Here is a 13,857-nt window from a genome sequence, read left to right on the forward strand (position 1 = left end):
TAGTTTTAGGGCACACCACACTGACAGTGGATGTTATTGGGTGGTTGGCAGTGCACGCCCCAAAAACGAGATGGTGACATGCTCTTGAATGCTGATAGACTGACCCGCTCCTGCACGCTGACATGTGGCCAATAAATTATGACATGTGGCATGCACAGTGGCAAGGGGCAGAATCCAAATCGAGGGCGACATGTAGATTGAGGGCATCGCATCGTGCCATGTCTCACTATGGAGTGTTGATGGTCAGGGGTAGTGTTGAGGTGGTCCAAGGGCGCCATGTGTCGCTATGAGCTATTGTATGGAGATCTAAGGGTGCCAAGCAGATTGAAGGTGCGCATCATGCCACGTATCTCTATGGGGACAGAGTCTGCGACTTTGCACCACATGTCTCTGTGGAGACAGTCTTTGCGATTCCGTGGAGACAGAGGTTGCATAGTGCAGAAGAGAGAGAGAGTAAAAGGCGCAGAGAGACATGCAGATTTCGGAATGAGAGTAAATACGCAGAGAGAGTAGAGAGAGAAAGAGAAGAAGAGAGAGAGAGAGAGAGAGGGGGGGAGGAGAGAGACTAGAGGAGGAGAAGTATATATATATATATATATATATATACATATTTATTTATTTATAATATTAAATGTATTATATATAATATATACAACATTATATAGAGAGAGTTAACCTACAAAGAGAGAGAGAGAGAGTATACACACACACACACACATATCTATATATGATAATAATATTAAATGTATTACATATAATATATACAACATTATATAGAGAGAGTAAACCTACAAAGAGAGAGAGAGAGAGAAGAGAGACAACAAGGAGAGAGAGAGAGAGAGAGAGAGAGAGAGAGAGAGAGAGAGAGAGAGAGAGGGAGAGTGGAACAAGAGAGAGGGAGAGAGGGACAGGAGAGAGAGGAGAGAGACAAGAGGAGGGGGGGGGAGAGGAGTATGTATATATATATATAAAATATACATATCTATATAAAAATAATATATAATGTATTATATATTATATATTATTACGTTAAATGTATTACATATTATATATTATTATGTTAAATGTATTACATATTATATTATATATAATACATACTATATTTTATATATATACATATATTTTTTGGTATTATATGTATCATATATTATATAATATATAATACATACTACATTATAGATATATATATATATAATATGAGGAGAGAATAAAGAGAGAGAGAGAGAGAGAGAGAGAGAGAGAGAGATCATATATAAGATATTTATTATATTTTAATAATATATATGTTATATTAGATTAGATTATATATACACACTTTAGTATATATTTCATATACCATAACACACACACACATACACTCACACAATGCTAGGGGCAAGGGGACAAGAACAACACATACAAAAACAATGCATGCACATGATGTCAGGGGGACGAGAGAGGGTTCTATGGTTATGGTTTTTTTTTGAGTTAGAGGTTACGTAGGAGGGAGGGAAGGGCAAGATTCAGAAGAGAGTGGGGAGCGGGGGGGCACAATGCATACATACATGTCTCTCTCTCTCTTCCCCCCCTTCCTCTTCGTGTGTAGACACTTTTTTGTTAGAACCATTGTTCTAGCTAATATGCGTGTGTTCACATAGAGAAAGACACATGCACACATTCGTGAGGAGAACTAGAAAGTTGGCAGCGCACAACATATATCTGCATCTCTCTCTCTCTCTCTCTCTCTCTCTCTCTCTCTCCATTGGGTCTTTGAGTGAGCTTTAAATTCTCCTCTTATATAAGCTTGGGTTGCGAATCGAAAAGCCATCTCATTATGAGTTTCCATTAAGTGAAACACAAATGGCATATAAAAATGGAAAGCCCATCTATCCAACATTGGAAATTGACAATCTATACATCACCTATAGTGAGATTAACAGTAAAGTTATCAAACAAGGTAAGCACACAGTCCTATATAAAACAATGAAAGCCATGCACGGAAGCTAAGAGGTCCAATGCACGTACTATTTGTAAGAAACCAAAAAGGATTTAGAAAATTTGTTGAGCTCAAAGTCCCTCCTAGGGAACCCTTATACTATTAGGGATGTGACCCTTGAAATATGTAGGAACTAAAATTAACTTTATGGAACCGCAGTATGCAAGATGGTGAAGGCACTTACAGTTAGGAATGTGTTATTCGTGTAGGAGATGGGCATACAAGTCTTTTCAATAGCACTCTCTCCAACTGTGACACGCTGATGGATCTATATGTCCTCATTAAGTGGGCAATATTTCACTCCTTAACACCTCTCTCTCTCTCTCTCTCTCTCTCTCTCTTTTGGACTTGCCCAGTTGTGATTGCTTTTTGCCTCATTGTGGCTTTCTTGACCGTTGATCATTTAATTTAAAATTTTATTTCTTGAAATTAAAGAGATTTTAAGATCCCACCTTGAGACCCGACAGAGCGGTCTCTAACCCGTCTACGATGGGTCATGGTACTCGTGTCTTCAAAGATGTACTCTACCCTCAAGGATTTTAATTTTAATTATCTATTGTGTTCGCTTCTCTCGCACTTTCATCGTCACAATCATGACTAGCCTATCTTTTCAAGAACGAAATTATATAGCATTTGGGCGTTTAAACTAAGAATACCAGCAAATGTGGCGACCGTCTGGGCTCCTGGCGTGGCGGGCATTCAAGCCATGTGAGTTCATGAGCAGGAAGACGGTGTGGTATGAGAGGTTGAAAGCACAAACACCCAATGACGATAGAAAACAGAACACCGGGGCATTCAAGCCATGTGAGTTCATCATGAGCAGGAAGACGGAGCAGCATGAGATGCTGAAAGCACAAACACGCAATGGAAGCTCCACGGATTTAACGATGGCAATATAGGAAACAAGAGAGAGCTTGACAAAGCGGAAATCAATGCAGGACGCAGAGTTGCACGTACTAGTTTGGGCAAAACCGATGGCCGTTCCATGGCGAATGCAAAAACTGCAGAGTGGTTAAGCTCGGCCAAAATCAATGGTGAGAGAAGATGCAGGAATGGCTGCAAATGTGCTGCAGATGCTTGGTCAAATTCAATGGTGGAGAGCTGAGGTCGATGGGTTTACGTCTAGCTTCTGGTTCTCATGATCGTGATGGTGCCCTTGCCTTCTGTGTGGATCTTGGTGAGGGCAACTACCGATTTGCCAGAGAGTGCTACACCCACTGGCGATAACGAGGCTGCGTCCTTCGATTCCTCGCTAGTTCCTCGTGCCCCGGCCTTGATCGGCGCTGTCATAATCCTCTTGTTGATGTCTTTGAGTGTGATGTCTCCTTGCATCCCACTCGGCTTCACTAACGCGAAGGGATACGCCACCGGGTTTTCCTTCACTGTCTGTATGCCCTGTAAGGATGTGCGTCCATCCGGCTGCCTTCCTGCTACAAAAAACATGAGTATTGTCCGCAATGCATGTAATGGCCCCTTGCAATCATCCAGAAACTCGTGACTAGGTCGAATCCTCAAAGAAGCGCGTACCTCGGGTCTCTGCCAAATTGCTGGTCTTCGCATGTCGATTCGAGGAGAGAGCTCGATCAAGAGGGTTGGATCGGCGACCTTGTCTATTTTCTGAACACAATCACCCTTCAGCGATGCAGTCCTCCAACCTTATGCATACAATCTAAAGATGAGATTTCAAGGACTCTATCTCCTACCTGTGACTCCAATCGGTGCGGTTTTTGGCTCCCCAAAGTGGCTGAGCCAGTTGCACAATGCACATGATCAATTGTCAGTTTTGGGAACATGGGCGAACAACTAACTCATTGATCAACATTGCCGTTCTACTCACGTTGAAGTTGGATGAGCAGATTCTTGAACTTCCCTTGTATTGCTATCGCTGAAACAACCTGCCATCCAGCTTTCAGCTGATTGCTCTACGGTATCTTCGACCGAGCTCAAGGACTCTTCTGTAATCATGAACCGATGTTTAGGCGTATTCATGGCACTATCAATAGACCCTTACAACGAACGCGTTAGCGTACTACACCCTCCACCATGACGTTATACCGTTTGCCATATACCACATCGAGCTCGATGACGACGGTCCATGCGATTGAATATCCTCACAAACCTCAGTTACAAGATCGCTGCAATTCTAATCCAACATGGCCATCTAGATTAGCTAGCAAGGACTCATTTGGTAGAATACAAAAACGGAGCGGTGATGAGATTGCTTTGTACCTCAAGGGGCTGTGACAGACAGTTACTGATACTCATCGGTTCTCCTGAGAACTGAAGCATGCGGCGCCTCTTCGTTGGTGGACTAAACTCAGGGGTGATGCGCGGAGGATTATTGGGTTCGCGCTGATCTACAAGGTCCGATCATGAATAGAAAAACTCGTCAAAAGTCAACATCTGTCAAAACTCAATGTTCTATAAACATCACCTTGTCTTCCGCAGACGAAAGCCGAAGACACTGTGTCTTTCATATGGGAGGCCGGAGTCGATGCAAACAAAGTTCTTACTACAGCTTCGTTTTGAGCAAAGTCGTCCCATATAGATTGCGAAATAACTGCCAAGCAAAGCAAAACATCGGTTTAACAATCCTCGCATACAATGAAAGATCGCGAGCTGAAAGAGAGCAACCTCAGGCTGCGACGTACAAAGAACAGGTAGTAGTACTCCATCGATAGCTAAGAAGACACTGTAAGGAATCCGTAAGCTAAGCAGGCATTCTCTGTAAGCGTGTAACAAGCAAAGAGAATGGAATGCCTCGTCACACCTAAGGGAGACTCAGTATCGAGCTTGAAATCCTCATCGAGCCAGTCCCAAGCTTCTTTGAGGGCCTTATCGTCCATTCGGCCTTGATCCTCGAATGTGGCGATCAAATGAAGGGTAGAAGTTACTGGTTTTTTGTCCCACAGAAGGGCAGGGAGAAGCTACTTTATATATAACTTGAAGCAGCTGATTTCTTATTGAGGATCGCAAAGTAAGAGGTGGAAGTGAGAAGAAGAAGAGGAGGCACAGGGATAGGATAAGCTTTAAGAAGGAAGTGAGGACATGAATCGAAGAGGATGAAGGGCTGAGGGGGAGGAGAGAAAGGGAGTGGAGATGGTGGCAAAACGATAAAGAAGAAGCAAGCAAGAGATTTGACACGAAAACAGATTCTCAAGGTGAGAAGGAATGGCAAAACCGACTAATCTTAATGCTAAAACCGAATGATCAGTGGATGAATCTTGATTAGAGTTTGAGCTCAAGACTTTGATCGTCTCTAGAAGTATATCTCACAATCCCAGCGACAGCAATTCTTCTACCCCTCAGATTCGTCATCTCTCAGAAATCAAAGAGGAGTAAGGCTGGCCTTGAATTTTGGCAGCCCAAATCTCATCAATTAGGAGCCCTTGATATTGTGAACTGGCTCTGACATCTGTGGCTGGTTGTGCTTAATTTAATAAGTAGCTTCAGCCTCCAGTCACCGCCAAGCTGATGATGTTTCTTCTTTTTCTTTATCAACTAAGAGATATACTCGTTTAAATTTCTTTCCGTGACTTTGGACCACTTAAGAAGCCGGTCTTTCCACGTGTTGGCTGTGCTGCGCGCAGGATGAATGAGCATCTTGCAGCTCGCTGCTCGAGTAAAGAACCGCAGCCTGCTCCGATCTCCACACGCGTCTGGTGGACAAAATCTATCAACCTGTTATGCATACTGATTTTTCTCATTTTTCTTGCAGCTGAACCGAATTTGCGACATTGACACTCGTCTTGAGAGTAAAAAGTTGAGACCTCCAAGTTCCCACGATTTGTGACAGCGTGGCCAGCTGAACAAACTAGGCTCTAGTCATTGTTGATGTGCCCGTTTAAGTCGCCTGGTAGCTACGACATCATTATCATATCACAGCCAAAATGATCGTTGTTTCGCCTCTACGCATGCACTTCGTCGGCTTTAAGGACCCACGACTCAGTATTACGGTTATCTTTCTTTCTTCAGGCAATTTTCTTTATTCAGAGTCAGGAAAACAAAAGCTCAATTCTCCTCCACAATTTTCCAGGTCCTCGAATTGTCCTGTTGGGTTTGATGTGCGTTGTTAAGCGATTAATCCCCGATTGAAAACTAAGATGCCCTGGTCGTCCCCACCTCTTTCATTACAGTTATTAGCAAACCTGCTAATCTCGACCTCTCAAACAAAACTCAACTGTCCCACGGAGCCCCGGACTCTCAACGAGATTGACGTAAGGTTTGGATTATTTATTTATTTATTAATAGCCGAGTCTTATTAGGAGGGGGAACCTGAAAAATCCCTTACAAAATATGGCCAAGGCCTACACAAGAGAAAAACTAACTCAAGCACAAGACTAAGCCGAGAACTGCTCTCTAGAGATTTGCCCTGCCCTAATATCTTAACAAGATCACACAAGGCTGTTCCAAGTAGTACAACCTCCCCAATTCCCAGGGTTGAATCTTTTTCCTAAAACCTACATCGTTCTTGGCTGTCCAAATAGACCAATAAACTACTTCTCTAACGAGAGGCCAACAAGCTAGGAGAGTAGACGGGAGTGTTGTAGAGTCGCCCGACAATCCCAGTTTCCAACTGTTTTCGAGGGAGAACTTCATCATTAGACCTACATTCTTGATAGCTTTCTCAACTTTCTTCCAACTCCCTCTGACGACCGGGCCTTGCCACATCAGATGCATCACAGATTCCACAACATTTCCACACAATGCGCACAAGGGGGACACCTGGAACTTTTTGGCTTGCATGTATCTTACCAATAGCCACTGATTTAGAATCTTTCAAAGAACAAAGTTGAACCTACTCACAGAGTAAGCTTGTCACACTTCCTTGAATCTACTATGATACCATCCATGAGCATGACAAAGGCCCTACTTCTTATTCAGTATCCAGATTGGTAAGTGACTTTCCAGTAAGAATCTATAGACAGGTTTAGCAAAAATCTTCCAAGTTAGAGGAGTTTTCCCCAAGTACTGCTGCATCAGTCTCCTTCGTGACGATTCTATATAGTTAGATGGCCAATTTTCTAGAATCTTTTGTAGCAAAATGTGAACCAACACTGTCTCCTGAGTTGTCAATAAGTAATTACAACTGATGTCAGCCAAAGGGAGCTAGTTACCCCTTCTAGGGTCCAAAATTTGTTACCAGAAACCTAACCCTTTTTTGAATATATTGCGTGCAATCTTCATATTTAAGTGTGCAAGAGAAGCTCCATTGTAAGTCACAAATTTGCTCCACCAAATACATTCACGTAGCCATGCATCCCCTTTAAGTCCTCCTAAATTTTTCCATGAACATTTATCAATTACCTTCCTCCAGGCTGAAACCAAACCAACAATCAAATCAAACCCTTGATCCATAGTGGGAAATCTGAGAACAATCTAGCAAACCAAGGGAGTCCCTTCCACACCCCAGAGTCATTGTTTACTTGGGTGTAGCCATTTTTGGCGAGGTTCAGGGAATTTTATGTATATAAGTATCTTGCATGACCCATAACTTATGCATTATACTCAATAGAATTCGGAAAACTTGGTCTCCAAGTTGTAGTACACATTCCAAACTTGAACATAAGACTAAAAAATTATGGAATAATGATTTAGAACAAGGCTGTTAAAGTAATGATAAGTGCTATGTTGCATGTGAAGGATGCATCTTGAAGGGTATAGGATATAGCAATTTATTCAAAAACATCAAATTTTATTCTGTACATACATGCAACCAAGTAATCATTCAAAAGCAAACTACATGAGCTTCTCCTCAACCTAAGGACACACCTAAATGAGAATATTAGGTATGGGTTAAAGGGTCACCAATGTTGTGCAATGTGCTAAAGTGATACACACCCATTTGAGGGGAGCATAGTATCACCCATTTGACGGGATGCTCCATAACGTTTTTTTGAAAACCAAAATAGATTGAAAATTTGGAATCCAAACTAGTGGAACTACTGCATGATGGTCTTCAAACATTGAGAGTTGTTGATATTGGTATCTAGATTCACCTTAAAATGGAAGAAGTTGAAAATGTGCAATTTGTGCATGTGCAAAGATCTCTTAATTATAAGTCCAACACTTTTACAATTTTGAATTATTTCTTTTCCATGGACTTGCTTGCTATATGGCTCCTAAGCATGTCAAAGGTCATTGCATTGCATTATACATAGCATCAAACCCGATAGCGTGCCCTTTGTTCTATTTGTGTTTTAAAGCATTTTAGGCCACATTGCACTTGTTTGGGATATCCAATTCTAATGATGTGTGTTGCCGAAGGGAGGAAACCCGTCAGTAGCTAAAAATTTTACTACTCCTGCAAATTTTGATTTTTCACATCTCTTCTCCATCGAATCTTGGAATATTAAGTACTTGCAACCGTGTCCCTGTCCTGTAAATGCCTTGCAACCCACATGCACCTCGATGTGAGCTTGTGCAGACTTTGGTTCGACATTGTCGTCTTTTAGTAAGGTGTCTTCTATTCTTTGGTCACCGTCATAATGCCGCACTAGCATAATAATGAGATGCAATCTATTTATTTTGAACACCGCAGAGCTTGATACATGGCAACTCTGCACTACATCGTGCATCTCTGCACTGCTTTGTGCAGCGCAATCTCTGGCCTAACCACCTATCATTGTGCAACCTTTTCCCATAGCTTTGCCACATCTCACTAGGTAGCGCGTCCATGCAAATCATGAAAATTTAAGGTTGGCTTGGAGAGACCACCACGCTGGTTCTTGGTATAATAATAAGACACATTCTATCATTCTAAACACCGCCATAGCGCAGTCTCTGGCTTGACCACCTGTCATCATCACCGAGCCATTCGCCATAGCTTTGCCACTTGCCACTGAGTAGCGCACCCATGTAGATCATGAAAATTCAAGGTTGGCTTGGAGAGACCACTGCACTGGTTCTTGGCATAATAATGAGAACCAATCTATCATTCTGACATCGTTGCAATGTAGTCTCTAGCCTGACCACCTATCATCATTGCCTAGAATTCAAGGTAGCGATCACCCTGCTGGTTCTTGGAATTATGGCTCCATTACCTATTTTTACATACTACAAGAGGAGATCCTATAACAATCACCGCATTGGCAAACAAAAGGAGATGTATGACAACCACCACACTGGTTCTTAGAGTTATATATTTGTATACCAAGTAAAATGTATTTCCTTGTGTAACCAAGTAAAATGCAATTGACGATATGGACCTTTACGAGTCCCCTTTAGGGGCAAGGTTTGAGGGTAGATATCATTAGGTGTATTGCAACTCCAATGGACTGAGCTGAAAATTTGGATTTGCCATCCATGCAATTCTTCAAGTTGGTTATCACACTCTTGGAGATTGCCCTTGAGAAAGAGACATCACGTCCTTTTAGTTCCTCTACTACTGCTTGAACTTGCCAGAACTTCACCATTCCTCTCGTATCAGGAAAGAAGTGCATTGCCTTCTTCAACACATTCTGATCCAAACTCCGCTATCACATGTAGCAGAAAAGATTGCACATGATGCAATTTGGGTAAAGTATAACATCAAAGTGCACGCACGTGGGTGGGGTTTAGACCGATCGATCGTGCATGGAGCAGTGTTTACTGAGGGAGGCACAAAACAACCTATGGGATCTCCATAAGCTTTGGAGAGACCACTTCAACCACTATAAAAGTCATAATGGTTTGTGTAGATGTCTTCTTGGACCATGAGTACATAGTCCAAGAAGAGTATAATTATATATTAGAAAAAGTGGAAGATGATGTCCCGAGTGACCCGTCTAGCGGTGAGGAGGAAGAAAGTACCTTGGATAGTAATGCAGAGTAGTAGACCTCCTCCTCTCTCTTTAGAATTTTGGAGAATGTCTCTTTTAGGGACAAATTTTATTTAACAATACTATTTTTGAGAAAATTTTTGTTTATGAAAACTCTTTTGGATATAAATTTTGTACTTGAACACTCTTTTGGACCCAAATTTGGTATATAAATACTCTTTTTGATACATATGGTAATGTAACTTATGGAGATATATGATAATATATGATGAAGTCTTAAGTAAATTGCCTTTTCATAGTTTTAGTAAATTGAACTTGAGTTTTAAGTAATAAATTGTTTTTTAAGTAATAAATTGTCTTTTAAGTAAAGTGTAAGTATTGTATTTTAAGTAAATTGTCTTTCTGCTTCTTACCCACTCTTGTGTTTGTGTTTGTTTTTGTGTTTATGTCTGTGTTTGTCCAATCCCCCCAAATTAGACATGTCAGCACATCGTACTTTCAAAGAGTACAGAGCCCGTGATCCCCTGGGGCTCCTCGTAGGAGGAGATGTCATGATGTGTACTCTCCGAAGGACTTTCTTTCCATTGAGCTGACTCCTGAGGGGCCTACTCATACGCCTACTCCTAGGTGGACTTCCCATGGGCCTATCGCTACAACTACCCCTCGGGGAACTCCTTTGCTTTATTAGCTCATGGCTTCGTCGAGAGTCTCGAGGAGTTTGTCGCATTCATGAGTGATGGGGAGGCAGTGAGATTCTTCTCTCTCCTGTCCTAGAGGACCTCAGCTATTCCTTCTCCTAAACCCCTTAGGGGTAGATTAGGGACATCAACAACTTTACCTACTCAACAGTCGCCCCCTGTAGCCCCTTTTGAGGGATCATCACCTGGGCATACCGATAGTAGGCCCAAAGGGATTAGTAAGGGTCAAGGCTGCTGTGGTGGCTCGAGGGATATAGATGAGTCTGCACCCTCACATCCCTACAGGTCTCCAATTCCTCATGAGATGCAGTATCAGCCAGGTCCCTTTCCCTCTCCATTCACAGGCCACAGCACCCCACAAACCAGTCGCTTCCTTACTCCTCACTCCTTAAGCGCTCGCACCACCCCTTGCTCTATCTCTACTACAAATCCTTCGGACTTTGTTTTGTTCGAGGACCTTTTCTACAAAGTGAATAGCGTTGGGGAGGTTATATAGGATGAGGATGGGAAGGCGGTCACAAGATACATGAGGAGGTTGGTGAGAACCCACTTCCCCAATGAAATATTTAAACATTGGCACCAACAAGACAATAAAGCCAAGGAACCCTGCATAGAAGCCCTCAAGAGACAATTTCCAAATCCTAAAGGGTTTGAGTTTGAAACAAATGCCATGCTTACAAGATGCTTACTCGTATGGGGGAGCTCCTTAGGTCTCGTAGATACAAACTAAGGGATGTTGTTAAGGGGGGTAAGCACAGGCCAGGGTGGGCAGACCCGAAGGATTGGAAGAAAGCGAAGAAGTTTTATAGGGAGAATCTAGATCTGTTTAAGCCTTAGCGGAGGGTAGCGTAGATACACCTAGAGACCATAGGTCCTTCGCACTTCGAGAGTGGTGAGAGACTCGGCAACGAGGCATGGGTGGTAAGTATATATTTATCTTCTACTGAATTTCTAATACGTTCAATCGTTCAAATGTCTTGTCATTCATATCTAACTAATTGAATTTGGATCCACATGAATCTGTGATTGGAAGGCCTCCAAACAATGAGGAGTACAGAAGGGCCTTTAGGATTGGAGCCAGGGCATGGTTTAAGGAGAAGGAGAGAGAAGGAGTCCACTTTGATTGGGAAAGGGTGGCGGCGCATCATGTGAGTATTGTAAGAAAACAATACAACATCTATGCTCAACAGATAATAGGATCTCGTATGCAAGAGAGAAAAGCAAATAGTATCGAGAATCAAAATTTTGATTACTATAAAACTGATACAATAGATGGCACTGCCTCCCAGCCGTGCGCTCTTGTGTGTGCGAAGCTTCGATGGCATGCTAGAAACAGTAGAGGACGAAGACTAGACGCTAAGGAATCAGGGTTGCTGTAGCTAGTGATGATAATGGGCTTCACGGGCTTGCTCTTATATAGCCACCAGTCGTAGTCGGTTAGACCCAATTGGGAGACCGACCCAGTCGGCCCGAAATAAGCCACCGACCACACGTTAGAACTGTGGCACATAATAGAGCAACAAAATGGCCGACTGGATGTCGATCCCGAAATAAGCCACCGACCACACGTTAGAACTGTGGCACAGAATAGAGCAACTAACCTATCGGCTCTATTCGGCCTAGAGCCATCCGGGATCATCTAGGGCTCCAAACGGGCCCCGCAGCTTGAGAGTGGGCTACCCCAAGAAATGCTCCATCTACCCTCAGTGCGATCAGTCATGGGATGCCTTCCCGCACTTGCATGTAGCCTAGTTTGTAGTGTGCCAACTCTATCTGAAGCCGTCTAGCCATCAGGCCACAAATGGCCCCCATCTAGTGTCCAACCAGGACCTACCGGATAACCGAGCTACTCAAATGTCTTCTCCTCATATGGGGGGCTTACAAGTAGAGTTAGCTGGTTCCCGCGTAGTTACATGAGAGTGGAGCATTGATATCTAACACCCCCCCTCAATGTCCACCCGCAAGTGAACTTACTTTTTCGGCCCAATGCCAAGTCGATGAAGATGCCTCTCCAGCAAGTCTCTTCCAAGAGCCTTCGTGAAGATGTCTGTAGCATTCTCTGTAGTCACACAGTACACCAAGTTGACCTCTCCATCCATGATGAGCTCGTGTACAAAGTGATATTGAGTCTCAATGTGTTTTGTGCGAGCATGGAACACAGGGTTCTTTGCAATTGCCATGCAACTCTGATTGTCACATGATAACTGCGTAGGCTTGTTCTGCACTGCACACATGTCCCCTAAAATCCTCCTCAACCACACTGCCTCACAAGAGTCAAAACATGCTGATTTATACTCAACCTCGGTAGAAGAAAGAGCAACTATGGGTTGCTTCTTGCTGACCCATGCTCCAAATCCAAGTGAGAAACAATAACTTGTCACTGATCTCATGCTGTCTATGTCTCTTGCACACTCCGAGTCACAGAATCCGGTCAAGGTGTTGCCCTTGGTATAGGTGATGCCATAATCAAGTGTGCCTTTGATGTATTTCAACACCTGCATCCCTGCCCTCCAATGGTTCTCCCAAGGCTTATTGGAAAACCTGCTTAGTACACCAGCCGCAAAACTGATGTCTAGCCGTGTGTTGCACCAGTAAATCAAACTACCCACAAGCCTTCTGTACTTCACTTCATCCACCAGTGGTGATGAATCCTTGTTTGAGAGCTTCACGTCAACCTCCATAGGAGTGCCAACTATCTTGCACTCAGCCATGCCAAATGCCTTCAGTATCTCTCCAACATACTTCAGTTGTGAAATGAAGATCTGTTTTGGCTCTTGCCAAACTTCAATCCCCAAACAGAAATGCATCAATCTGAGGTGGACTTCCCACTCTCTTCCTAGCAAATGCTTTGTCTACGAGATCTTCTCTTCATGATTCCCTATTATGACAAGGTCGTCCACATAAAGGACCATGATCATACGCCTGCTGCTAATGGTGATGCCAATCGCAGTCATGTGATCGCATAGATTCTTCACCCTGTTGATGAATTTCTCTGTCGTTTCAGACTCAAACAGTTTCTCATTCACGAGTTGAGTCTCCAGATTATGAATCCGTGTCTGATTTGTGGTCTTGTACTGATTTTTCAAGACCATCCATGCCTCCTCCACTGTGGTGACATGTTGAATTAACGCCATGATAGAATCACTTACACTGCAGATAATAGAACACAATGCATCTGCATTTCTTCTTGTCCATGCGAGAATCTGATCCGTTGTTGATACTATCTGTTGTCCTACATTGGCTGGATTCGGTCTCGCAACTGGCTTCATGTCCACCCGAGTAGCAGTATTTCAAAGCTCGTATGCGCTTAGGATGGTCTTCATCTTGAACTTCCAGAGTGGATAGTTAGTGCCGTCCAACTTTCCGCTTTTGCCGAATGGTGGGATTCACAGTCTTGCAAGCTGGGCCATCTCTCATAATCTGC

General features: G+C 43.1%; 1 protein-coding gene across 2 annotated transcripts; it reads right to left on the minus strand.

Annotated features, from left to right (window-relative positions):
- Positions 1 to 2,780: 2,780 nt before the first annotated feature.
- On the minus strand, positions 2,781 to 4,821 carry LOC147888495 (protein XRI1-like). Of its 2 annotated transcripts, none has more exons than XM_087392909.1 (8): positions 4,746 to 4,821; positions 4,410 to 4,535; positions 4,205 to 4,332; positions 4,031 to 4,118; positions 3,813 to 3,930; positions 3,679 to 3,719; positions 3,503 to 3,592; positions 2,781 to 3,402 (listed from the first exon to the last, which is right to left on the minus strand). In XM_087392909.1, exons 1-8 carry the CDS (start codon positions 4,819 to 4,821, stop codon positions 3,098 to 3,100), a joined length of 972 nt encoding a protein of 323 aa, XP_087249035.1. In that variant the 3' UTR covers positions 2,781 to 3,097. The 2 variants fall into 2 exon arrangements, with proteins under 2 accessions (XP_087249035.1, XP_087249034.1); XM_087392908.1 differs by having other exon boundaries at positions 2,781 to 3,405.
- Between the last annotated feature and the right edge of the window lie 9,036 nt (positions 4,822 to 13,857).

Source organism: Dipteris shenzhenensis, chromosome 21, assembly GCF_047967505.1.
Source record: "Dipteris shenzhenensis isolate YYH24624 ecotype China chromosome 21, Dip_SZ_1.0, whole genome shotgun sequence".
NCBI classification, from domain to species: domain Eukaryota; kingdom Viridiplantae; phylum Streptophyta; class Polypodiopsida; order Gleicheniales; family Dipteridaceae; genus Dipteris; species Dipteris shenzhenensis.